General features: G+C 43.0%; 3 protein-coding genes and 1 long non-coding RNA gene across 7 annotated transcripts; 1 reads left to right on the top strand and 3 right to left on the bottom strand.

Moving 5' to 3' along the window:
* Window positions 1-3,006: 3,006 nt before the first annotated feature.
* Window positions 3,007-4,739, bottom strand: LOC142402184 (uncharacterized). Its single transcript, XR_012773308.1, has 3 exons — window positions 4,168-4,739; window positions 4,015-4,087; window positions 3,007-3,929 (listed from the first exon to the last, which is right to left on the bottom strand). It is a non-coding gene; the product is annotated as an uncharacterized LOC142402184 (long non-coding RNA).
* Window positions 4,740-6,292: 1,553 nt separating this feature from the next.
* Window positions 6,293-12,459, top strand: lipia (lipase, member Ia). 2 transcript variants are annotated; one of them, XM_075487729.1, is made up of 11 exons: window positions 6,293-6,420; window positions 6,847-6,931; window positions 8,181-8,551; window positions 8,639-8,747; window positions 9,266-9,367; window positions 9,488-9,577; window positions 9,657-9,824; window positions 9,933-10,016; window positions 11,425-11,533; window positions 11,727-11,798; window positions 11,880-12,459. In XM_075487729.1, exons 2-11 carry the CDS (start codon window positions 6,874-6,876, stop codon window positions 11,962-11,964), a joined length of 1,248 nt encoding a protein of 415 aa, XP_075343844.1. In that variant the 5' UTR covers window positions 6,293-6,420; window positions 6,847-6,873; the 3' UTR covers window positions 11,965-12,459. The 2 variants fall into 2 exon arrangements, with proteins under 2 accessions (XP_075343844.1, XP_075343843.1); XM_075487728.1 differs by having other exon boundaries at window positions 6,296-6,420; window positions 11,625-11,798.
* LOC142402182 (SH3 domain-containing kinase-binding protein 1) lies at window positions 12,259-15,693 on the bottom strand. 3 transcript variants are annotated; one of them, XM_075487730.1, is made up of 9 exons: window positions 15,629-15,693; window positions 14,824-15,195; window positions 14,576-14,712; window positions 14,382-14,463; window positions 14,081-14,182; window positions 13,587-13,696; window positions 13,298-13,497; window positions 13,047-13,110; window positions 12,259-12,912 (listed from the first exon to the last, which is right to left on the bottom strand). In XM_075487730.1, exons 4-9 carry the CDS (start codon window positions 14,410-14,412, stop codon window positions 12,874-12,876), a joined length of 546 nt encoding a protein of 181 aa, XP_075343845.1. In that variant the 5' UTR covers window positions 14,413-14,463; window positions 14,576-14,712; window positions 14,824-15,195; window positions 15,629-15,693; the 3' UTR covers window positions 12,259-12,873. The 3 variants fall into 3 exon arrangements, with proteins under 3 accessions (XP_075343845.1, XP_075343846.1, XP_075343847.1); XM_075487731.1 differs by lacking the exons at window positions 14,824-15,195; window positions 15,629-15,693 and having other exon boundaries at window positions 14,576-14,800; XM_075487732.1 differs by lacking the exons at window positions 14,081-14,182; window positions 14,382-14,463; window positions 14,576-14,712 and having other exon boundaries at window positions 13,587-13,697; window positions 15,629-15,689.
* Window positions 15,694-16,073: 380 nt separating this feature from the next.
* Window positions 16,074-25,255, bottom strand: LOC142402185 (uncharacterized). The gene is made up of 9 exons (XM_075487733.1): window positions 25,163-25,255; window positions 22,787-22,848; window positions 20,895-21,578; window positions 19,920-20,555; window positions 17,529-17,644; window positions 17,349-17,457; window positions 17,173-17,248; window positions 16,732-16,803; window positions 16,074-16,646 (listed from the first exon to the last, which is right to left on the bottom strand). The coding sequence occupies exons 2-9, from the start codon at window positions 22,825-22,827 to the stop codon at window positions 16,506-16,508; spliced, it is 1,875 nt and encodes a 624-aa protein (XP_075343848.1). The 5' UTR covers window positions 22,828-22,848; window positions 25,163-25,255; the 3' UTR covers window positions 16,074-16,505.
* Between the last annotated feature and the right edge of the window lie 739 nt (window positions 25,256-25,994).

The raw sequence follows: 25,994 nt of genomic DNA on the forward strand, positions 1-25,994 counted from the left end.
AATGATAACAAGGTCCTTTTTCTGGGTGGCAGGTACTCTGGGTGAGATCTTTGTGGGACACAGTCCTGATGAGTGTGAAAACAGTCTTGATTTTCTTTATAAGTCAAAGTCAAATTTATTAGTAAAGCACATTTCATGTACAAAACAATTCAAAATGCTTTGCATAAAATAAAAGCATTGCAGCAGGGAGTGGAAGAAGCATTAAAAATACATAAAAGAATATAAAGAGAAACAAATAAAATAATTTAAATGAATTTAAAAACAAGCAACAGTCCAGATAAGTTCAAAGATATCGTGCAGATTTCATGCATAGACACATGAGAAAAGAAATGTTTTTAACCTGGATTTAAAAATGTCTCCATTTGGTGAAAGTTTAATCTCCACTGGCAGTTTGTTCCACTTGTTTGCAGCATAACAGCTAAATGCTGCTTCTCCATGTTTAGTCTGGACTCTGGACTGGACCAGCTGACCTGAGTCCTTGGATCTAAGAGCGCTGCTGGCTTTATATTCTCTGAACACATCACAGATTGTAAACCATCAGCAGGCTTTTAACATCTATTCTGTGACTGACTGGAAGCCAGAGTAAAGATTTTAAAACTGGTGTGATGTGTTCAGATCTCTTAGTCCGGGTTAAACCTCCAGCAGCAGCGTTCTGGATGAGCTTAATGCTTTTGGAGCCTTTCATCACAGGTCTTGCAAACGTCATCGTGGTTGAGGCACATTTTTTCACAAGTGTGTCACAAGTGTAGTCTCGCTACAGTTCAACCACAATTGCAGACCTGAAATTTCTTAAGAAAATCAACTCATTTGAGCAAATGACCATCACTGTGGTTCCAGCAGCTGATATGATGTACAGTAAATGCATCGGTGGGGAAGTTCATGACTGGAGTATCACTGCTATTGTGCAAGGGGAACAGCAACTGAAGGCATTTTATTTCTCCAGTTTTAGCTTCTCTTTATTGACTCACTGTTAAATTCAGAATAGAATTTAAGATTCTTCTCCTCACATACAAAGCTCTTAATGACCGAGCTCCATCATATCTTAAAGATCTCATTCTAAGATATTTTCCTAACAGAGCACTTCGCTCGCAAACTGCAGGTTTACTTGAGGTTCCCAGAGTTTCTAAAAGCAGAATGGGAGGCAGAGCCTTCAGTTATCAGGCCCCTATCTGTGGAATAAGCTGCCAGTAAATGTCCGGGAAGCAGACACCCTTTCCACTTTTAAGACCAGGCTTAAAACTTTCCTTTTTGATAAAGCTTATAGTTAGGGATGGCTCAGGTGATCCTGAAACATCCCATAGTTAAGCTGCTATAGGCCCAGACTGCTGGGGGGCCTCATCTGTCACACCTTTCCTCACTTTACTCTCTTTTTCCCCCCGCGTTTACTTTCTCAAATGATATTATGTACATGTGACATTATTGTGGTCATTAACTTGTTTCCCTGTTCCAACAGGTATCCTTTGAATTGTGTTACAGTGGGTTTTTCCCCTCTTTTCTGTCCTCTCAAACCCCAGCTGGTGGAGGCGGATGGCCACCCTTCCTGGTTCTGGTTCTGCCAGAGGTTTCTTCCTGTTCAAAGGGAGTCGTTCCTCTCCACAGTCGCCTCAGGCACGCTCAGGACCGGAGATTGGACTGAAGACAAGTTTCGGTGCAATCTGTTGGTTTCCTTAGCTAGGAAAGTGTTTTTGAATTGGCTCTATATGAATGAACTGGATTATTTTGAAATTAATGATTACAATGAATTGAACTTTATTATTTTAGTGCCTTGAGATGACATTTGTTGTATTTGGCGCTATATATATAAAACTGAATTGAATTTTCTAAAGCTACAGCTGTCCTGTCTCAGTAAATAATCCCAGACATGTTACTCTGTGAGCTGTTATTAGAAAATACTTTGTCAAAGTGTCCATACTTATGCTAAACTATAAGACTGTTCATGGCTACAGGTTACAGCAGCACACGCCACAATCCTCTTGTATCTGCACCGAGGCCCGACGGCTGCACGTGTCAGAGATCAGCTTGATGGGGATAGTCAACATATTGAAGTCAACAAGGTCCTTTTCCAACTCTTTCTGGATATCAGATCAGTGTGTGTGTGCTCTTTGTGGGTCACTCAGTCCTGGGGAGTGTAAAAATAGTCTTGGATTTCCTTATAACCACTCTAAATGTTTTTGGAGCCTCTCCCAGCAGTGTACAGGTTTCGTCAGAGAGTTTCCTACAAAAGCCATTGTGGCTGTGGCATATTTTGTTTCTCTGCGGCCAAACTTTGTGTGCCTTTAACTGCGGCGACAGGCTCCCAGCTGGTACAGCTGACTGCAAGTAGCTTTCGGAGAATGTGTGTCTGCACAGGGGCTTAAACAGGTTACACTTCTACTTTGTTTTCAAAAAAGAAAATGAAAGTAACTCTGTTTGTGGATTATGAGTTTGTCAGATTGGGTTTCATGACTGATCAATGCAGGAATCCAGAGCTCACATCTTTTCTTCTTTCAACTATACAACCTATGATTTAGGCGTCATGGTGCAGGGATGTGTCTGTGTGAGTCTTATTTCTGATTTATTCTGTTCAGTTTTTAAGTCCTTGGTTTCAGTCTGTTTCAGAGTTTGGTTTTCTGTCATTTTCCATAGATGTCTTCAGTTACCCTGATTACTCGTAACTCACCTGCATCTACTTTGCTAATCTCCCCTGCCAGTATGCTCCTTGCTTATCGCTACAATTTGCCAGATCCTAATCATAACACCGCTTGTAAGTTGGTCAGGTCGGTGTTGTTTTGATTTAAGTTCCTTGGATTTCTTGCCTTGCAGCACTTTAGTTTATAATTGTAACGGAGTGGTAAGGACCAGAAAAGTTTTAAACTTTAGCTTTCAACATTCTTCTTGCTTCGAACAAGACAACGCCACCCTGGGATAAGATTGGAACTACAGCCCAGGGGCTGTACAAGAACCCCTTATTTGACCCCCACACATGTTCTACTGCATTAAACAGGAAACATGGATACCGTAACAAAATGACTTTTTATTAACAATATGCACATTTAAATATTAAAATAGACACTTTAAAATGTTTCCCAACCACTGCACACACAAATCTGTAGACGGGTAAGGGTCCTCGACACAGGGCAGGTGCACCCGGGAGGGGGGGGGGGTTATACTAAGCCCCCTGTACAGGCCTTGGGTAAGTACACACAAACACGCGTGCTCATGCACACACTAAGTGAAGGTGAATTATGGCACTCACTGCTGGAACACTCACACGAAGGTAACACTGCAATTCACTGCACACCACGTGACCGGACCCACCACCAGGAGCTAAGAGGACCTCCCTCCGGGATTACCTGCACCTGTTAACAAAAGAACAAGGGTAAATGAAAGAAATAAAAGGCCTGCCACTTGAACAAATAAAGACAAACAAAATCAATAAAGAGACAATTGCGGCATCAACACAAAATACTTGCAACCACCACTGGCCATGCGAAGTTGCTATAGGCAAAAGCCACACTGGTGAACAGTAGCAACAGCAGCAAGCCAGGGACACTGGTGTGTGAGGTCTACACACCCACAGGGAAGTTACAAACAAAAGGAAAATAAGACAAATTAAAATACTCAAAAGAAAATATCAAAACAAGGAAAGAACATCCCACAAAGAAATATACAAAATAAACAAATGACTCATGCTCTCACCATTATATGCCAGGACACTCACTTGCACAGACTAATAGTTAGCATTCATCCACACACACATTGAACTCGGCCACAGTCGAACACCACTAGCGCAGGTTGAGGCTAGAACTAGCCCCACAATGGGCCGCAGCCGCCTCAGAGTGATAACGGGTGACCGGCACCGCGTCACGTGAAGTCGAAGCAATTGCCCGGGTGGGACAAAACAGCAACAATCCCGAGAGAACTTGGAATCAGCAGCTACACCCAGGCGCCTACAAATACAGAGCATAATGTGATGCAACTGGGCCATTGTACTAGTTCTAACGGCGTGATGGAAAGTTGAAATGTTATACTCACGTTCCCAAAGCAGCAGGAGGAGAGGAGGGGGACAATACAGGCCGACGAGCAGAGGGAAATTCATAAACCCCAGCTACAAAAATAAAACCTCGTTTAAAACCGAGTCAACAGTCAAACGCCTAACAGGTGGTTAGCGTCACGAGGGTGGCCTACCTGAGCCAGAAGGAGAGAGGCTCGGAACCCCGGCAGCTGACAGGGCAGCCGACAAACAAATGATGGCACCGAGCCAGTAGCTACACCTGTACGAGGCGGGGAGCGGCAGCACGCCAAGTTGAGCTTCGCAACAAATTGCAGTGCAAAAAGCAGACCAAAGTGCATGCATGGATGAATGAGGAAAGGCACGTTGACCGTCGGTTCTTCCTCCTAGCTCGCAAAAGCTGGCATCTCAGCTTGAATGATATCAGCTGTGGGATCGCTGATGGGTCAGTGTGACGTGATGACGCAAAAGCCGGCATCTCAGTTTAAATGATATCAGCTGTGGGATCGCTGATGGGTCAGTGTGACGTGATGACGCAAAAGCCGGCTTCTCAGCTTAAATGATATCAGCTGTGGGATCGCTGATGGGTCAGTGTGACGTGATGATACACGTAACATGATGGAAAAGGAGCGTCTATGCCACCTTGCTACATAATGAAGGTTTTTTACTTCCAGCATCTGCCTGCCAGCTGCTGTTTAGCCCTGTGTTTGGGCCCTCCTTTTCACATAGTGGACTATGGCAACTTGCTACTAGATGCTACATATAAGGTGTTTCAGCAGCTATCTGTTGTTTTGGTTTGTGTTCAATCAACCGATCAAGGTCATTTATGATGAACAAACAAAAACTTAACCTGTCCCTTAACTTTGATTATTTCAGGGCTTCTTTCATTTCTAAACCTGCTGCTCATCCACGTATTAGAAAAGTTTGGGGAAACAACTGAAAAACCAACTACTTTTAATGTAACTTGAGATTTAAGTTGAACACATCTAACATAGGACTGTGTTGACTATATGTATCAATCTATAGATTTAGTAAAGCCAAGTTAAAGCGCTTAGCTTTAAGCATGACCAGGCCTGAGCATATTAGAATAACACCTTAGCTTTAGACCAATCTGGTCCTCGTTCTGAGTGAATTTCCTTTTTTACACACGCTGTTACAGATGCATTGCTTTAAAATCTTAATGTGAATTTAAGGTCTGTCTTTTGGAAAATCAAAGGAACCTTTTTTTTTTTAACTGTAAGCCTCTCAGTGAGCACTCTGTGTTTTCAAGCCTCTAGTCGTAACCCGTTAACATTAGTATCCCCAGCTAAATTTGGATCCCTTTTAGTTCAAATATTTTTGTCATCATTACTGAACTGATAAATAACCCAAATATTTGTAAAAGATGTGCAACTAGTCTGTAATTCATATTAAAATCGCAGAAAACCTGTAAAAGAGAGACATTATAAACATGGAGATATGTGGTCTTCACAAAGATGAAATTTAAATGCATTTAATCTTTCATATCGACTATAATTAAGGAACTGTAAAGGCTGTTAACAATGCTCCCAGGATATCATTAAATGATCTTATCCTTAGCTCAGTGAATTCTGATAAGTGCCAATCTGTAGAGATAGCAGATATGACTCCTAAAATACAACTAACAAATCCAAAAAAATTTAGCCTAGATGTCAATGGTCCATTTAAGCTGTGTTTTAGAAGTCTTTCCAATCCAAATATAGTCTGTGGGCTACCCATTATTTAACAGAAACAGAAGGTGTGATCCAGCACTGGGAAATTTAGGGGAATTACAGAAAGGATTCATGATTATTTTTGGTTGATTTCGGAAGAAAATAAAGGTGATTTACGAATGATTCACCCTGAAACAGCCACAACAACTGAAACGCAGCAGAAATTTCCAGAACCACAGGTTTGACTGTAAACTCCCACTCAAGTCCTCTCCCAAAGCTGTGGTATAGCTTACAGGATGTACCCAAAAAACAGCAGCTCAGTACAATGCGGGAAGATAAGATCTGATTCTTTCAAACAGCAGTTAATCAGGGGGCTCTGTTAAACTTTTTCTTTCTGTTGAAGTGACAGATTTCTGAGAAAAGCCTCCAACAATTTCACTTCCATTATTCCCTGAATAATAATAAAGGTGAGGCTGTTTTTTTTGGACATTACAGTCACATTAAAAAACAAGAAACTGTCACATAACCGGTTTGAGAACCCAGCAGGCGAGACTGACTTCATAGTTTCACCTGTAGCCACGGTGACCTGGGATGAGGGGTGTGGTTATCCATGTCAGAGCATGCTGGGCGGGAGTATTGCTCTACCGTTCCTCCTCTCACTTCCTGAACTGAAGGCTCCCCAAATATGTGAAGATACAAACAGAGTAACTTTCTGGACCTTTGACACGCCAGTCCAGGGAACATTATTCTACATCAAAGGTAAGACTGATAATAATTCCTCCTCAGAAATGATTCTCAAATAGACATTGAGCACCCTGCAACCACAAGACGTCTAGTGTAGCAGAGGAAAACAATCTTAGATAGACCAAGAAGTTCAAGTTCCAAAGGCTACAGTGTTCGGTTTCACTGATGATCAGTGGCCACTTGTTATGTTGATAATAGTAGGTGGAGACAGTAAATAGAAATGCCATTCAGCTTGTAAATGATCTAATCTGCAGTGTAAATGGGAATGACTTTTTTCTACTCATGCGTAAACGTGGTTTCATTACATCAGAGGGTAAGTAGATCAGTAACTTGTCCTGCCTTTACTTTGACCATATGAAGTTTAAGACAACAAAACTAAGGCATATGAAATGTATGACATGCTGTTTTATTTAATCTTTATTTTATAAACTCTGTTCACAGCTGCCTGGCACGTTGCTGGTATAAAGTATGTTCCTGTGGCAGTATCTGACAGCCATCCTGCTGATAATAGTTCAGATATGCAAAGGTGGGTCCCAGAAAACAACGCTGTTAAACGTGTCGCTTTACGTCGTATCTTTGTGCATTTATGGTACTTACACATAAGCACGGGGACGAGAGACACTACGTGTTTCACAAGTCTTAGCACAGTTCAACCACAATTATGGAACTGAAATTTCTTAAGAAAAAAAACTCCAAAACCCTTAGGTGATGTGACATATCTGCATCTGTGGGGAACTAACTGGAGTATCACTGCAGCTGTGCAAGGGAAGCAGCAACTGATGGCGTTTTCTGTTTCAGGGAATAATCCTCTGAGAGCTGTTATTAGAAAATCCTTGGTCAGTGTTTGAATATTTACACTACCTTAGCGTTTAATTATTAGACTGTTCAAGGCTGCAGATTAAAGCAATGCACGCCCTGGTCCTCCTCTTGCACCTGTGGGTTTTGGTTGGATCATTGTAGATGACAACAAATGCATCCCTGTGGCACAGGTGCCTTTATGTTTTGTTGTAGCTGTTTCTATCCTCTGATTGCACATTTCATTGTCAACATCTGCACCCACTCTGAGTCATATACGCTGGACTGATGCAACTTTTCATCAATAGATTTTGTTAACCTTAAAGGGATAGTTCGCCTCTTTTGACATGGAGCTGTATGACAGCCCATATTAGCAATATCATTTATCAACATTTTCTTACCCCCTGCTGCGTCCTGTGAGCCGAGTTCCAGCCTCGTTTTGGCGTTGATGAAGGTAGTCCGGCTAGTTGGCTGGGGTTTAAAAAATAAAGCTTTTTGCTTCTCAAAACAATATGCGTTCAAAAGAGTAATACATTTGCATCACAAAATCGTTCTCCAGGAAAAAGTCAGACCTCACAATCGCTTGGCCCTATTTTCTCTCCCTTCGTATCACTGCGTGCTGCCGCCTGCCAACAGCCGCGCCTGTTACGGTGTTTGCTGCTCGGAAGCAGGGGACTGCTCGGTCTGCACTTCGGTCTGCATGGTCTACACAGCACGCAGTGATACGAAGGGAGAGAAAATAGAGCCAAGCGACTGTGAGGTCTGACTTTTTTCTGGAGAACGATTTTGTGATGCCAAAACGAGGCTGGAACTCGGCTCACAGGACGCAGCAGGGGGTCAGTCAATGTTCATAAATGATATTGCTAATATGGGATGTCATACAGCTTCATGTCAAAAGAGGCGAACTATCCCTTTAACATGATGATGCCACAACTTCTAATCGAACCAAATTAAAGTTGTTTTTTCTGTTTCTTCCCCAGCTCAGAGATGTGATGAGTTTACAGATCTGGAGCTTGGTCACTCAATCATTGGCACCACCCTCAAACTTAGGCTGTTACTGTACACCAGAAGTAATGCAACCTGCGGGGCTCTCTTATCTCACAACAACCTGACGGACCATCCCCAGTTTAGCTCATCCCGACCTACGGCATTCATCATTCACGGGTACCGGCCCACCGGTTCTCCTCCTGTGTGGATTCACCAGTTCCCAGAGCTGCTGCTGGACAGAGAGGACATCAATGTTGTAGTAGTTGACTGGAACAAGGGAGCTGCCAATGTGAATTATTTAAAGGCAGTGGAGAACACTCACAAAGCAGCTGACAACCTCACAGCTTTCATTAAAATGATGCAGGTGAGAGCTGCTTCTGGCACCGTGTCTGCCGCTGCCGAGCCAAGATAGCAAAGTCCTACAAACATCACTAACTCCTGATCTTTTCAGGATCACGGCTTCTCTCTGGGCTCCGTCCATTTGATCGGGGTCAGTCTTGGAGCTCATATCTCAGGCTTTGTGGGTGCTAACTTGAATGGGACAATTGGCAGAATCACAGGTGAGTCACACGAGTTGGGACATAATTTCACATCACTTTGACTTTGTGATTCCGAACCACACAGCAACGAGCAAAAACACGCCAAAATCTCAATCTCTTGAAGTCAGAGAAGGCCAAAACTTCAAACTACATGATCTTTGAGCACCTCTTCAGTGTTTCCTGCGGCCATCATTCAACACACCTGTGTGAGCTTTAATTTCTCGATGAAGAACTTTTAACACAGAGATGCAAAGTCCTTGCTAACAGAAGGCTTGATACATGCTCTAAAGTTCGTAAAACCAGCTGATTTGTGCAGGAGTCCCCATGAAAAAAAGTAGTTTTTCTTTTAATTCCTGAGGAGGAATAGAAATCTAATAGCATTGTTCATGCAGGCCAGAGCATACACACAGTCTGAATTATTTTGTTGCTGTACAAACATGCTCTTGCACATTATAAATGTAGCGTCAGTGCTTTCAGTTCATGCTGGGTTTGGAAATGATCTCGTAAACCGGCCCTGCTGATGCTGATGATGTTTGCAGCTCTGGATCCTGCCGGGCCGCTGTTCACTGGTCAACCTGCAGAGAAGCGACTGGACCCCACAGACGCCGTGTTTGTTGACGCGCTGCACACCGACATAGACTGTCAGTTAATGCAGCATTTTATTATCTTTGATTAAGCTTGATATATAAAAGTGTGCACAGTTTGTGTGTGTGTGTGTGTGTGTGTGCAGTTACTTTCTTACATTATGTGTGTGTTTTCAGTGCTGGGCTTCAGGGAACCTCTGGGTCACATTGACTTCTATGCTAATGGAGGAACAGATCAGCCCGGCTGCCCAAGGACTATCCTCTCTGGTAAGGTCGATAAGATGTGGACAGATGAAGAATTTAAATCTTTTTCTTGCTAACGATCCTCTTTTTCACCTCTGATCAGGAGGATCTTACTTTAAATGTGACCACCAGAGATCTGTGATGCTTTTTCTCGACACTGTGAAGGGAACATGCGCCAGCATGACCTTCCCCTGCTCATCCTATGAAGACTTTCTGGATGGCAAATGCTTAAACTGTGAACAATTTGGAGATGCTGGATGTCCTCACTTCGGTTGGTGATGAAGAACGCTACAAACTGTTTCTTTTTATTTTGTTTTAGTCACCGTTAGCTTGAATGATTTCAAATGAAATGTTCTGTGACCGTTTCACTTAAATCCAGGTTATGATGCAAAACGGTGGAAAGATGTCCTGCAGAGGCAAACAAAAGCTTACTTCACAACAAATGCACAGTCTCCATTCTGCAGTAAGTACAAACACAACAGAGAAAAGTTTGTATCAGTTTCAGTAATCGAACAATCCTAATTTAATGATTCTGGCTCCATCTTCTGGTGCCTTCATGTTTGTTTCACACGGTTGTGTTGTACCACATACTCGCAAACACACAGTGATGAATGCAAATTAATTTCCAGGAATACATTTGTGCATCCTCTCTGTGGAGAGTTTAAACTGTGACAGAAGTGTTCATGTATAGTCCAATTCTTTTCTTAACCCCAGAGGCAGCGACATGAAAATAATAAACAGGCACAATAAGACATGCATCACTGCATTAGGATGTACCACCTGGTGCATCATGCAACTAAAAAGCAAATGAAATAAAGTCACCTGACATAGCTGATATTAAGCAGTGGTTGGCTCAAAATTTTCTTCATTTAAATGATGATAAAACTGAATGCATTGTGTTTGGGGATACTGTGACGGCTGGCTTTGGCACCTTGTCTTCAAAGCTTAGTTCAACCGTCAGAAATCTGGGAGTGACCTTTGACCTTTGATCTTAGGTTGGACAAACAAATTAACAATGTCGAACGGACTAGTTTATTCCAGCAGCGTCTCCTGGCCAAAGTTAAAATGTTTTTAAGTCGTCATGACCTTGAGAAAGCCATCCATGCCCTGATAAGTTCAAGGTTAGACTATTGCAATGCACTTTGTGTCGGCGTCTCCCAGTCTTCTCTCAGCCGCCTTCAGCTGGTGCAGAACGCTGCTGCCCGTCTTTTAACCAACACCAACAGACGTGTGCACATCACTCCTGTTCTTAACTCCCTCCATTGGCTTCCTGTCCTTTGTAGAACTGATTTTAAACTTTTAATGTTTGTTTTTAAAGCTCTTAACGGCCTCGCCCCATCGTATTTATCTGAGCTTTTAACAGTCCTGGTAGAGCTCTGAGGTCAACAGATCAGTTTCTTCTGGAAGTGCCCAGGTCAGAATACAAACCCTGGGGTGACCGAGCCTTTTCCCAAAGCTGCCCCCAGGCTCTGGAATAAGCTCCCCGTCCAGCTGCGTCTTATTTCTGACCTGGGCCTCTTCACATCTAGGCTAAAAACCTACTTATTTAGGATGGCTTTTAATACCCAGTAGTATGATGACACTTTTATCTTATTCGATTTTGTTGTATTTTATTGCTTTCACTGTTCTTTTATTGTTTTTACTTATTCTTCTCTTTATTTATTACCTGCTGTAAAGCACTTTGGTACACCGTAAGTATTGTCTGTAAAGGGCTGTACGTATAAACATTTACATTTAGGCCTACATAGAATTAACATCACATCGGTGAAAACTCTTATTCATTGGAGCATTTGAATAGAGCGCAAACAACAAAAGATTAATGTGACAGCAAACATGTTCTTTAATAAGAAATGTTTTGACCTCTCGTTCAGTGACAAACTACAAAATGGAAGTGATGATCTGGAACAAGGAGACACGGTGGGGATACATGACCGTTAAACTCCACGACGACAATAAGGAAGCGGTGGCGACCATAGAGCAGTAAGTCCTCCGTTCGTTCATCAAGAGCTCTCTGTTCAAAGCGTCGGTATTCCACAGTTACTTATTCCCATCCCTCTGTTTTTCATCCCAGCCGAGCAACGCAGTTCAAGAAGTTCACGAAGACCAATCTGTTTGTTCAGTTCGATCAAGATATTCAGACGGTGAAAAAGATCTCTCTAACATTCTCCACTAGGAATGTGTTCAAGCCCAACCGGAAGCTCAGAATACTCCGAGTCCGCTTCACACATCTGGAAAGGCAACAGAGGTAAGAGAAATCCCAGTTTGATGCCCGATGTTGTCTAAGAGGTTCAATCTCGAGCTCTAAAGCAGCACTTGTCGCCTGCAGCCCGCTGTGTCGATACGACGTTCTTCTCGAGGAGAACAAAGAGGTCACCTTCAGGCCTATACCATGTGAGGACTCCAACTTCTGAGACTGAATCGAACCCCGTATTACAAACTTCACCAGGAGCCACTAAGCTGATTCAACAGTTCATCTGGGATTGCACAGCAGGGAACACAGAATTACTAATCTAACAGCAGCACACATGATAACTGCCTTTATTATCTGATTTTTACACGTTACAAACTATATGAGTGAGTTTATTGTAAATATGCTGTGTACATATATATATAGATATTATATAAATATGTATATACGTTTTAAAATAGACCCTAAGCAGGGCTTTATTTAACTTTTACCTGTAAAGGACTTTAGACACTCAGGATAAATTTTCTTTCTTTTATTTTTCTTCTTGATTTTCTTGAGATCAGACAAACATGTTCCAGGCTAAAGTTAGCGATTTTTAATTCCTGCCTCCTTTCTATATAGAGCCAGCCTTTCTTGTGATACATATTCATTTTTTTATATTCATTCGTATATAAATGGATTCATCCTTGATTGTTAATAAAAGCTCGAGGAAACAGTGGCCGACATCTGTGTTGCACGATGCTCATTCACATAAGCAACCGATAAATGGACTAATTTCAAGGAAAAAAAAAATGGAAAAAGGAAAAGAAAAATGTCAAGTTAGGTGTTTTGAAGAGCCAATCGGTGCTCATATCCCGAGAGAAACGAACGCGTTGCAGTCTGCTCCCACCAAGCCACATCTCTACACTTTCAGCAACGTCTCAGTAGAAACAGAGACCGCTCGGTTAGCTCACCCAGCAGTCCAACAAAGTCCATAAGTGTACCACTCCACAGTTTCTTTAATAATCTGAACACTCTCCATCAGGAAGGAGTGAGAATATGTTCTTTAACTCACACGAGAACATTCATCTGGTAAGTTTACAAAGTGGCCTCCGTAGCTTCAACCTCTCGCCTTTGGTATGGTCCAGTCTGCTCATTTTGACATGTGCTTCTTCATCCGTTGGATTTCCATCTAAGACGGAGCAAAACAGAACAGCGAACATCAGCTCTAACTTTATTACTTTAAAGATAGGCCTTCCTGTTTATTAAAAAAAAAAAAAAAGGGCAAATACGTCACAAGAATCCGGCTATCCTTTGTTTCTTTACCTGTAAAGTTAAGCGAATTCTTTTCTCCTCATCAAGTTCATTCATCAGCAGTTTGATTTCTTTGCTGGAACACAAAATGTTGAATTAGAGCAGGAAACACTGATTGAGACACGCGGCGTCCATTCAAAGGCCGAGCAGTTAAAAGTAAAGAATCCAACCAGCAGAGGAAAGTAAGACTGTGTGGATACTTGTTGGCTGTTAACTCGGAGCTAATAATCCTCTGAAGTGTGATTACAGAAGAAGAGCCATACTTGTGCTGACTCTTCATCTGTTCCAGCTGGTCCCTCAGGTCTCTCAGCTCCGTCTGAAGTTGCTCCAGGTTTGGTTTGGTGTTTTTCTCTGGGGTTCTGCAGGGACGGGGGTCCGAGTTGAGGCCCGGGGGCACGACTGGATGCAATGCAGCAGAGAGAGCCTTTGGCAGCAGAGAGGAAAACGACTGCGCAGGCACACCCTGAGGAAAAATAAAGATAAAAACAGAATGTAAACATGTGCTAAAACAGTCTTTCATGGGTGCACCATCTGCATCTTTTCACGACTCACTTGCAGGGCGGAACTGTTCTGACTTGTTCCTGGAGTGTTTTCTTGGTGTGATGAAGAATTGATGGCTTCACTCTGGTTTTCGGTCCTTTCCTCTTCCATCATTATTGTTACCTGTAAGTCGAGTCTAGTTTGAGATGTCTGACAGGGAAAAAGTCTGAAACATCGTTCCAGTTTTTAGTGCCCGAGTCCCTGAAGGTTTTCAACGCGGTCGATAACAAACCATCAACGATGGACCTCTTTGTAAAATGTCAGAAAATAAAGCTGACATCTGTTACCGGACAAGTACCTTTTGAACTCGTCTCTAAGAAGCCAAAGAAGGAATCTTCCGCTGCAGTACGTGTCTGTGTTTGTATGAGGCGGCTCAGAAAAGTTAAATTTATCCCAAGGACAGAGGGGGCACTGACAGAACACACTCTTTTAAAAGACAGTGCCAAGTTATGACAGTGGTGCTTCAATGCAACGCAGTGTAACGGCTTGGCTCAATTTTATACTTCCCAGAGTCTGAAGTTCTGACCGTAACCTCTCGTCTGCAGCTTGAGCTACCTGCTCGCCCAGGTTCTCCACCACAGGCACAATTGAATCAAACTCTTCTGTGTCTTAGAGAGAAAAGAAGAACGGATGTTAAAAAAATAAAAACACCTTGCAGGGACGCCAATTAATTCAAGTGTGTGTCATTTTCACACTCATACATGTTCTTGTGATTCCAAAGCCTGGATTAACATTCAGCCTTGAACAAGCAACATTCAAGCGTGGCAGTACATCGAAAAGTGTACAAACAATGGCTGCAAGGCTTACCAGGACTGAGGGTTGAGTTATAGCTGCCCATCGTGACAGAGAGTGAAAGACAGACAAACCTGCAGAACCTTGAAATCTACGTCTACAAACGACAGACGGGAGCAAGTCAGCAGAGCAGAGCTCAACAGAACCGTGACAGGCTCAGCGCAGTCTGTTAACATGCCTTTTTCTTTCAGAGAATCAGAATTCCTTACCCCTGCTCTACATAGTGAAATGACTCAGGTTTACGCAAACGGTTCTTCATCAGACGAGGAGAAACTAAACGTCACCGTTAGAGCAGAAGCAGCTGTTTCCCCTCATGCCACAGCAGTGAACAAATGTGCCTCACACCCTGATCCCGACGCAGAAAGGAGCCCGGCAGCGGATTACACAGCCATTAGTGAACATACTAAACCAATTACAAGATTACTGTGCGTTGGAAGAATCCGGCGCGTACGCTCACCTTGTTTTCACTAGCGTCAGCCATGAAATACAGCAACATCTGTGGTAACCGGACACCATCTCTTGTAATCTACTGTGGTGTGCATGTTGTGATGAGGAATGGTACTGTCAGGGCTAAGTTTAGAGCCGGGCAGAGAGGAGTGCCGCTCTGCTTGCAAATAACACCGAGAGCGTTTACTGTAAAGTTTGGGAGCCCCAGATTTAATATCCTCCAGAGCTGAGCTGACAACGAACTCTGAACTCAAATCTTAAGAAACGAGGAGAACGCAGACTGAAAACTAATGTCCTTCCTTTCATCCCTCATATACTGTAGAGGTTGGCTGCTTCACACTTTAGATTGTGCTTCCTTACTTCCATAGAAGCAACGTTAAGCCTGTCAAAAAGAGGCAAACAAAGGCAACCTTGTTAGAGGGAGATCGTCAAAGTTGAGTTAAGATGGAGGAAACTAACACGGCTGTACAGTTTAAAGACATTTAAATGGTATATATCATGCTTTTCTTAATAAAAAAAAATAAAAAAAAGTGATATAACCTTCGTACATGATACTCCTGTGATTTTAAACAGTTGAGTAACAGGAAGGACTCACTAATTCAGAGTTAAACCAAGAACTTAAAGAAAAAGCAAAAGTAGATGGCAGCTGTTGAAACATTCACACATTTCTGAAATATTTCATTTTTTCTCCATTTATGTTAGATAATCGTAATAAAACACCTAAAATCAAACACACACACATACGTATATCCTAAAAGAATAAAGCAATTATTGTTTATAATATTTCCCTACAATAAATGCCGACCCACTCTCACCAGTCACAGCCGTCCTATAACCTGAAGGTTGGTGGTTCGATCCCCACTCTCACCGCTCAATGATTAAACTGACAGCTGGAGCGGTGGCAGTGCACCGTACCCCTACGCTCCCCGGGCGATATGATTGGCTGCCCACCGCTCCAGTGCATATGGCATCTGTCTCCATGAGTGTGTGAGATCAAAAGGTGCCAACCTGGATGGGTTAAAATGCGTTAAATAAAGTCTTAATCTTTTCAAACACTAGTTTGACATAAAGAACTGTCACTCAGGCAAAGACGAGGTGCCGAAACCATAAATTGGGGCCTTTTTTGTTGTCGGATCAGTTGTCCTAAACTAGCCAAAACCAAGTTGTACATGTATGAAAAACACCATACAGATGTGCATCCACATGTATGATAACAATCCTAATAATGAAGTTATAAGAAACATACAAAATCTCACTGCCGTGTGTTAAATCTGAATTTATTCAAAGAGTCAAACTCAACATGTGATTACAAGGTTTACAGGTTACATATCAAAGTAAACGCTCGAGTCTTCTTTGTAAACAAAATACGCTAGTGTTATTCGAGTAAAATGAGGACTTCAAGATCGTTTAAAGAAGCAACTCCCAAAAATCATAAGAAAAAAAAAAAAAAAAAAGGTCAAAACAAAAACACTATGGTACAAATATTCTAAAACAAAGTACAGCAGAGTACCAGAGACCAAATGTAAGCGACAACACTTCCACGATACACAAGCAGATTGGGACTGCAGTCAGACTCTGGGCCGGAGTCCGTCCAACAGAGAACATCTGGGTGATAATGTTCAGCATTTTCCAGTGACGCCTTCTCAGAATTCCCACAAGAAAACCTATCTGAGCACAGCACCGGTGAGGTTTTCACCAGCGCTGTTGGTTGGGCCCTCGGCTGTACGGCGCACGCTGACGCATCACTCTCATGTTGCGGTATTTGGACATGATACTGTAGCTTTTTCTGAACACTGGCTTCTGATGCGGAAAGGGACGTGGAACTAAAGTCTCCTTAAAAAACACAAAGGATTCAAGGATTAGTTCCTTAGAAAGTAACTTAGAAACCAGCAAGAGATCCCTGAAGACTAACGCGTACCATGAGTGGCCTTCGAACATTTCCGGAGAGTTCCGGTGCCGCCCGTCTTGGGCCACCAGGAAACTTTGGCCTCTGTTGAACAAAATGGTGAAAGCTGAGTACGCTAAAAAGAACACGACACCGCAGATTTACCGAATATCGAAGTGTAAAATCCAAAGACCTTTCAATCATTAAGAAGATTTCCCACAAATAAGGAGGCAGAAATTATTTAATATCATCATTCATGCCTCTATGAGATCACTTTTACTAAAGAATTCTTAAATGTCATCATCACATATCTCTATGTCACATGTAAAGGTTTAAAAAAAAATAAATAAATAATAATTAAAAACATAATAATAATAAAAATCAATAAAGATATTTCAAAATGGCTCCAAATTAAAAAGTGAAAGTATGTCCTTGTTCATAAAATGATCATAATGAAACGAATGATTGGCGTACATGCATGGGTCCGGGCCCTGGACCTGGTCTCCTGAAGGGCTTCTCAGGTCTGCTGTCCTGCATCATGCCCGACGTTCTGCAGATTCATCAATAAAAGATCACAAACTGGGTTAAGTTGAAAGTCCTCGTGTTTTAAAACTATAAATCAGAACCCTCAAAGGGAAAAGAAGGAGTACCTAAACACCCGGCTGTCCAAATATCCTGCTTTTCTGACTACAGGCGACCTGGAATCGTTGCTTTTGGACTGGCGCCGGTGAGGTGAGGCGTCTTCATCTGAACTGTGGTCTAAAAAAAGAACAGGTTTAGGCTTCACATTAAATAAAACCTTTACACTTCAACAACAGAGGTAGACTTACCGGACTTCGACTTTGGGCTCAGACCCTTTGGAGGTGACGAGTCTTTGGAGGAGGAGCTCGGTCCGGGTGGCCAGTGCGACAAAACAACAAGGTCCCGTTTCTCTATGGGAGAAGATCTGTGGAGAGTGTCAAAGCCCGGGTTCAGGTCACGGTCCATCGATCCGAGCAACAACACAGCTTTTGCATTATTAGTATTTAAAGAAATGCACTTAAAAGAAAAAAAAATAACCTTAACCTGTCAGCTCTTAAAGGTACTGCAATGTAAACCAGTAATGACTAGCAGCAGTAATCAATAGTTTTACAGGCAAACAAGCTATAAAGCCACGCATCACTGGGGTACTTACAAAAACCATGGAATGTCCATGCTTCTTTACTCCTATTTTGTACCCTGAATCAATGTGAGCTCTCTCCATTTACTGAGCGACTGTTAGTGGCCAAATCTTGGGAGGACTTTAAGACACTGGCCTAGATCACAGCAAGTCTTCCATCTTCCCTCTGAGAAGCACAGGAGGGTTGCATCTTGTTTTCAGTCGGTTTAAGCCTTTCCTCGTTTCTCTCAGGTTTTCTTCAGTCATCTTGATCGTTTCAGGGGTTTCGCACAAGACGGACATTTTGACTCTTAAGATTCAAGGCGGGAAGATTTCTGTAGTTCTGAAGAAAATGTAAGAACGCATCCAGACCAGTGATTGGGTCACCTCAGCAGCCTCTCCTAAACAGCTGGTTTTCACACACGCTTCCGGTCCAGCTTTCTGGAAGGCTTTGCAACGTCTCCAGAGGACACATCCATCCCATTTGATATCATACGCTTCTTTAAATTTAGGGCGCTGGGGATGATTTGAAAGGTCGGGACCAGCTTGTGCAGTCAGATTAGCAGGGTGCTCCGTGTTCCTCTTTGGCAGCAACTTTAAACTACAACATCCTCTCTGCTTCACCCTCACGGGGCAGCAGCTGTGCAGGCTGGGCTTTGAGACTTAGTGCCATTTTGAAAAGGCTGGTTAATGGCTGAATGGTGCTCACTTCTGAATAGATTTGGGTCACATCGGATACGGAACAGGAAGTTAGGGGGACACACCGAATCTCACAGATAAAACTCTAACATCGTGTTGTGGTAAAACCGTCCCCATGCAGCAGAGATGTAATACGCATTTCTGTTTGGTTCACATTCATCTGAAGTCCATGTTCACAGATCCATCTTTTCTCAACACTTGGGGAGTAATCCTTCAGAGAATCTTTGTGCTGTAGATCCTTTTCCAGCTATTTAATGCACTTCACAGCAGTAAGTGCTGTTGTGTTTGGAGCAGCTGTGTCCAACATGACGCTCCGTAGGTGCAGATGTGACTTCGGTGAAACATTTCCCGCCGAGTCTGCCAGCTCTGACGTGGCTAACATCTGAAAACAGGGGAGCAGTGGCAGATCTTCCTGGAGCTCTTCAGACTGCAGAGGTAGAAGTCAACACTGTGCGTTTGCTCCTCTTCAGAGACTTAGATTAGGATTCACTTCACTTCTGATTCAGTCTCCTTTCATATGTGACAACAGCATGTAGATAATACCTGACTGTATTTAATTATTTGATCTAAATCAAACCAAATATTTAAAAACATGCCGTTTTTTGTGTCTTGGCCACTTTAAGACTTCAAGAGTACAAACTGGATTCACTTGGTTTATCAGAACGCATGCACGTGTACTCTGTCCACTGAGTCTTCTCGTGGAAAACTTGGTCCGATTCATGGCTTTTTGTTATCTTTTTACCATCACCGCCATCCTTCACCTTGACTTTTAGATAACTGCAGATCTGCTCGTGTTCTTGGGGATTCCTCGACTCATTGCGCCGCTTGCTTGTTCGATTCGTGTCCCTTTACGTGGTCACAGGTGGTAACGGACATGCAGTGTCCACGCATTTCTCAAGTAATTAAAAAGCTGCAGCACGGTCATTTCTGTGGGGGTCTCGTTAGGCGGGGGGGGGGGGGGGGTCCTCTTCGTGTCCGTCGGGGGTCTTCTTCTCAAACGGATGCATTTTTCACTACAGATGTTGTAAATTTGTGGTTTTTTTAATTGCGTCTCACGCAGGAATCCTTCAGAGTACAGCTCATCACGGCAACTCAACATTTTTTCAGGGTTTACAACAGGCCGACTTTAACACTGGGTTTTGTAACTGGAGCATAAACCTCTTCTTTCAGCTGGCGTGGTCAGGTATTCTGACATATATGAAGCACGCAGATATGGAGGGATCTGACAACGTTTGTGGCTTTGCATCAACTGAATCACTGTAGCACATTTAGCTCATCATGACATCTCCATTTTCCACAGCTGGCACCACTTTCACACATTCTTTCTTGACCTCCTAATCACCATCAAGCCCCTGCGAACAGTGCTACAAGGATAATACCGTACCTGTGTGTGTTCAAGGACCGACGAGACTCCACCTGTTCTTTTCCAGAGTCTCTTGAAGAGCTGCTGGCATTGCCTTCGTCCGATGATGGGGACTGTTGTGGTTTTGGTCTTCTTGGTTCCAGCTTGTTCAGAGGAAGTGCATTTTGCTGGAAACGTTTCTTCCTGATGGCAAGAATGGAGCTGGTGCTTAGCCGTGCGGGTTGGTCGCCCAGATGAGGCCTGGGTTTCATAATTGGAGGTATTCTGAGCCGCATGAGAGACTGCGCTCTGATTTGTTGGCTCTTAACTATGAAACTCTTATCCCTAAGAGACAAAGGTTTACCACCAAAAGGCCTGGGAATACTTAGCAGCTGAGGTCTCTCCGTCCTGGGGTACTTTGCACTGCTATGCTCGGGTGGAGGGGCTGAAGGGTGCATGTTGACGTTTGATATCCTCCTCTTGCGGGGTCCTGCCACTTGTCTCTCCTCGGGGCTCCTGTGGTAGGAGGATGACTCCGATGGAGGACCTCCTTTCCATGAAGGGGATCTGTGAGGGGGCATGTGAGGCACATCTTGTGCCCGCTCTCTACTGTGGGATCTGCTGCCCTGCCTCTCTGCAGGACCGCGCTGCCGCCTGGAGTCTTGTTGAGATGACCACCTGCATATCCATCAAACAATAGAAAAATCATTACAATGACAGATCCATTGCCATTTCAAGGGGGAGGCGGAACTTTTAACCATTAACTTAAATGCAGCCCCTTCACAAGCCATGACAGAATCAAACAGGTACGGGGGGTAAACTTTCAAAGAGCAATTACAGATGTAACACTCCTCTTAATGGCACATTTACATCAGACCCACTTTAATCCCCTTTAACACATACGAGCTGGGGCAGAGTAGAGGTGCTCATTACAACCTCAGACTGGGAGGACGGGCCAGCTTCTGACCTCCTCTGTAATAATTCTACCCAGCTGGGATCATTGCTTCACTCCTGTACCTCTCTGTACACGAGCCACTCCCATGCATCTCTCTGGGGCTTCTCTGTGAGCCGGAGGACCGGTGCTCTCCATTGTGTGGGTGAAAGAACGATCCAGGCTCATTCCAACGCTTCATGCCATGCCCTGAGTGTTCATAGGGCCTTCCCCTTGGACGAGGGTCTCGATTTCGCTGCTCCTGATGGGAGAAACCTGGCTGCCTTTTGTGGCCCCTGAAAGATCCCCGGAAGGCTGGTGCAGAGCCCGGCCTCCTGTCCGCTGGGTGGTTACGAAACTGTCTTGGGGAAGGTGACCTATAACCTGAGGGATTGCCATGGAAAGTTGGGCCCCTTTGACTCGGATGTCCTTGTGTAGGACCGTTAGATGACGAACGATGATGAACATGAGGGGGGCGGTGGGGCCTAGATGGAGACTGCCGCCGCTGGCTGTGGTGTGGTTCCATTTTAGGAGGGTATGCTTGGAAGGAATCCTGATTCTGAGACCTCCAGTGATTGAAACGGGGCTCCCTTTGCTCTCCCATTTGAGAAACTCTTCTGGCAACTGGCGGCCGATCTCTCCCTCTACCTCTCCCTCTGGATTCTCTCCAGTGAAAAGGAGGCCTAACCGGGAAGCCCTGGACATCTCTTCGACTTTTGGAGTTGGAGTTGAAGTTTCCTTCACTGGGCCCACGACCATCTTCGTACGGTCTAACAGGAGACAAGAAAAACACCAACAGTTGGTGGATTACGACACATACTGCCAGTTAAAGGAAAACGTCGGAAAATTTCAATTTTCCTATTTTCCCTGACACCTGTCCCCCAAAATCGATTTCTCACACTGTTTTACATTATTCAACCCATAACCTTGCGCTCCCAGATTTTTTCACTTCTGGCCATGGGCGCAGCCATGTTCAGCCACATCCGGGCATATTTTACGTCAGAAATGCAATTCTACTTGTGCAGCGGAAATAAAATTCTACTTGTGTGGCGGGAGTGTGCTCTAACAAAGTGTAGAGTGTAACTTGGAAATACACAATGATTGAATACTACCTGTATATAGTAGAATTAGAAATTATTTTTATTTCAACATGTATGTTCACATATATCTGTAGTGATAGTCTACAACTGCCTTGTCGGCGTGAAGGAAACCCTTGTAGGTCCCGTCCTGCGACTCATATTTATCCCTGATCGCCCACACCGCACAGGAGGGAATCACTCTTCGGAAGCGCTTCCCAAGTCTCCCATGGAGAAAGTAGGTCACCTGCCGGTAGGCCTGGAAACAGTACACAAGGTTGGGCATGGGGTCCGGAAACGCCTCACGGCTCGTGGATACAACCGGTGAGTCGTTAGCATTTGGCGGCGGTGTCGCGGTTGCTGCGACAGCCACTTGTCCATCCTTATTTTTAGCCTTATCCGACCATCTCGGCTGATGGCTATAAGCTAACATAACTTGGATCGAGAGGCTGATCATGATCTGACTCGGACTCAGGCGAAACTTCGCATTCTATCTCCAGGTCCGAGTCAGACCAAGACAGCACAGCCCTCATAATAGAGACTCTCTGAAGACAGTTCGTAAGTGTCTTCCATTGCTGTAGAAAAAATGTTTGCATTTCTGACGTCATGTTGAGTGAACATGGCGGCGCTAGGGAGGGAGAGCCAGAGCGGTATAACTTGAATTTCAAACATTCGCGAATGTTACTCTCTCGGGCTGACAAATGTAAACACGGTGAGAAATCGATTTTGGGGAACATGTACCAGGGAAAATAGTCAATTTGAAACTTTCCGGTGTTTTCCTTTAAAATTAATAAGTCAAATCCGCGGTCGACATTCATTTTGAATCACTCACATTTTAGAACTCAAAACTACATATTCAACAATCAAACATAATCAAAAAGAACACAGCTGAAAGAGATTACCTGGGCTTTAAACGTGGAGGTCCAAAATGTGTGCGAACCATCTTTGGAAGTGAGCGTATGACCTATGGGGTGAAAAATAAAGTAAATAAAATATGAATCATAATGCTAGATTCTTTCAGAGCCAAACACGATCTCACGTCACATTCTTCATCTCACTGTCTCACCCTATCAGACATGCAATACTTTGCATTTAACTGGTGGTGGCTGGACACGTTTATATCACGTTTGAATGAATAAGACGACGTCAGACCATGTCTGAACTGCTGCAGTCACGTTAAAGGATAAACACGCATTGCAGTGGGCAAAGCTGGCTTCAATCATAGCACATCATTAAATAAACAACACTGTTCAAACTTGCCTCCGTCATGGTTTTACCTTTGTAGTTTAAATACAGCACAGAGTCATTTTTTCCCTGCAGCATCTGACCAAATAAGTAGGATACAACCGTTTACAAGCATTTCTAATATAGCTGAAGCTTCTGCCCTCTGATCATATATCTGAACTGGGCACATCGACTAAATGATGTCAGAAAAGCATGACTGAGAACCGGTTTATCATATATCTCATTTGATTTACTGCAAAGTCAACTCTTTCCATTACCAACAGGCATTTCTGAATGCACAACGACAGAAAAGTGAGTAATGTGTGAAAGACTGAATGCCATCACGTTGATAGTTTGATGAAGGACTTCAGTGTATTTGAGCCATGCAGTGTGTGAAACAAAAGCAGAGTTAGATCAAATAAAGACACCTTATCAATGCAAGGTTCAGACAAAAGTATCAATGAACTCTGTGATGCTGTGTAGGAACAAGTTCTGAGCTCTTTCAGGTATCTAAGAACTGAGTCAAAGGTGGTCAAAGTGTGGATACACTCTTTATAATCATCACACAGACAAAGCTCTAGGCTAAAGTTGTGATGCAAATTCCAGGCTGGCCGTGGAAACTTATCTAACCAAACGCAACTGCATTCCCACACCGTGTCCTGGTGGCAAGATGCAACGTGTCGCAGGATGCAGGAGCAGGTCCAGGTGGAGAAAATGAAACAGGGAGCGTTTTGTTTTCTAAGGCGTGTAAAATGTTCAAACCAACCCCGAAATTGTTCAATTTGACCAGCTTTTACAGCTATCATTCTGTAAAAAGGGTACAATCTGCGAAGAGGTGCTCATACAAGAGTCTCATGTCACTGTGATATGTAAACCACGAAAGGTCAAGGTTCACTCAGTCCTGCTGAAAGTATTAGCAATCAGCATCATCAGGAAATTACACTGTATTCCAAGAGCCTTCTCTTAAATATTTGAATCAAACTTGCATTCATAATGCTTCATAATGCTCATAGAGACGATATTATCTTATTATTATCGGCACCTTAAATTTAATTTACTTTAAACTTTCATTGTTGAGGCAACAAGCAAACAAACTAGAAGCAAAGTCACCTTCAGTGTTGCACAATTCCTTTTTTTTTTTTAGTAATTTATGAAATGCATAAAAATTATAAAATGCAAAAACAGAGCATTTACTTCATTAATAATACAGCAGTTCTCAGCTACAATCTTGCATTCAAAAAATAATAGAGTGTGGTCCAAAATAACATATTCATCGTTGAATATATACTTATAATATAATGTAGTCTAATATAGTCACTAATTCCGTATAATTCGTAAGATATTTACTTTTGAACAGGCTCAAAACAAATGATAATGATTGGTTGTTACAGTGCAAATCTCTAATTAAAACTTAACATTTTGGCTTTCTTTACCTCTTGTTTGTAAAATCAAGAATTACCGGAAACGAAACAGTCGGAGCTCCTCGGTTAACGTCCCAATAAGTTCAGTGGACCCTATTTAATTTTAAGAGGTAGCTAATTTAATTAATTCCACTGACAAAAACTAAATATCACCAAATAATGTTTGCGTGGCAGCAGCGTGTGTACGACGTGTTTACTATGGTCGTCACCTCTTCGGTTTCAGTTCTGGTCTATGTGGGCTAGAAAAGGAGCACATCGCCCTTCCATTTATAGCTTTACCTCCAGTCAGCGTTGGCTGGATATAACAACAATGAATTAACATTTTTTTAAAAGGGGGGCAATCCTAACACTTTAGTGGCGAGTGTATCGTCTTAATCTTTCGATTTGGCCTGACATTTTCGACACAAACATGGTAACGCAGGCCGAGCTAACGTAATACTAGTAACCTTATCTTGTTGCTAGTTTAGCTAAGTGGAGCTAGCCAACTCGACGCAGCTCTTACAAAATGGCACACACATCTTTCACGTAAATCATCCGAGCAGTTAAGCGACACGTTAGACGAAATAATCAACAAAAAGTTTGATTTAAGCTTGCTACATATCAGTGAGGTCGATTACAAGACAATCTACTTACCAAAGAACAAGCTTCGATTAAGGTTAAAAGCTATGTGCGACACACACAGGCTTAAGACAACTCTTGCACTCTTCCTGCTCACACCGCCCCCCTCAGCCGTGAGAAGTAAGTGTAAGCGCCCCCTGCTGCCTGGGAGGGTGAACTACACGTTCACGGGGACCTTTGGAAGGTCAAATAATCTCCATTTTTCTCCTGGGTCCAGTGCAGCAGTCAAAAGCATAACTAAAATACACTTTTAAAAGAAAAGTAAGGACAAAAAACACAACAATAAGATAGAAAACACAGTATCTCTTGGAAGTTAAGCTCTAATGAGCTTTTTACTGTGAAAACAGTGACTTTAAAAAACAACAACATTCAGTCTACACTGTCATGGATGCTGTGCTGTCGGAATGACGTCTGTGGAAATTCAGACTTTTTAAAAAGTTTGTTGATGCGTAACTGGTTTGTTTACATACTGGAGCCCCTCGTTGAGCTTTCCAATGTAAAAAAAAAAAATGTTTAAAAAATGCTTGAAATAGGACCCCAAATCTTGACATGTTGCAGGAGAAACATCCCTGATGTTTGGTCGGGGCAAGTGGAGAACAAGGAGGAGAAAGTTCAAACCAATTCCTCCCCTCATCATCATTGTGGGATTACTGCCAGATAAAATGGCTGAACTTAGAGAACAGTCGAGGACACAACGAGAATAATGGAAATACAATATAATGTGTTTCATGATGGCACGGTTGCATATTTCACTCAAACGCCTCTCTTGTTAGTCGTCAGACTATATGGGCAGACAGAGTCTGCAGACAGGGGGTAGCAGTAATGGAGCTGGTGGTGCAGTGCTCGA

This window comes from Odontesthes bonariensis, chromosome 16 (genome assembly GCF_027942865.1).
Source record: "Odontesthes bonariensis isolate fOdoBon6 chromosome 16, fOdoBon6.hap1, whole genome shotgun sequence".
Taxonomy (NCBI): Eukaryota; Metazoa; Chordata; class Actinopteri; order Atheriniformes; family Atherinopsidae; genus Odontesthes; species Odontesthes bonariensis.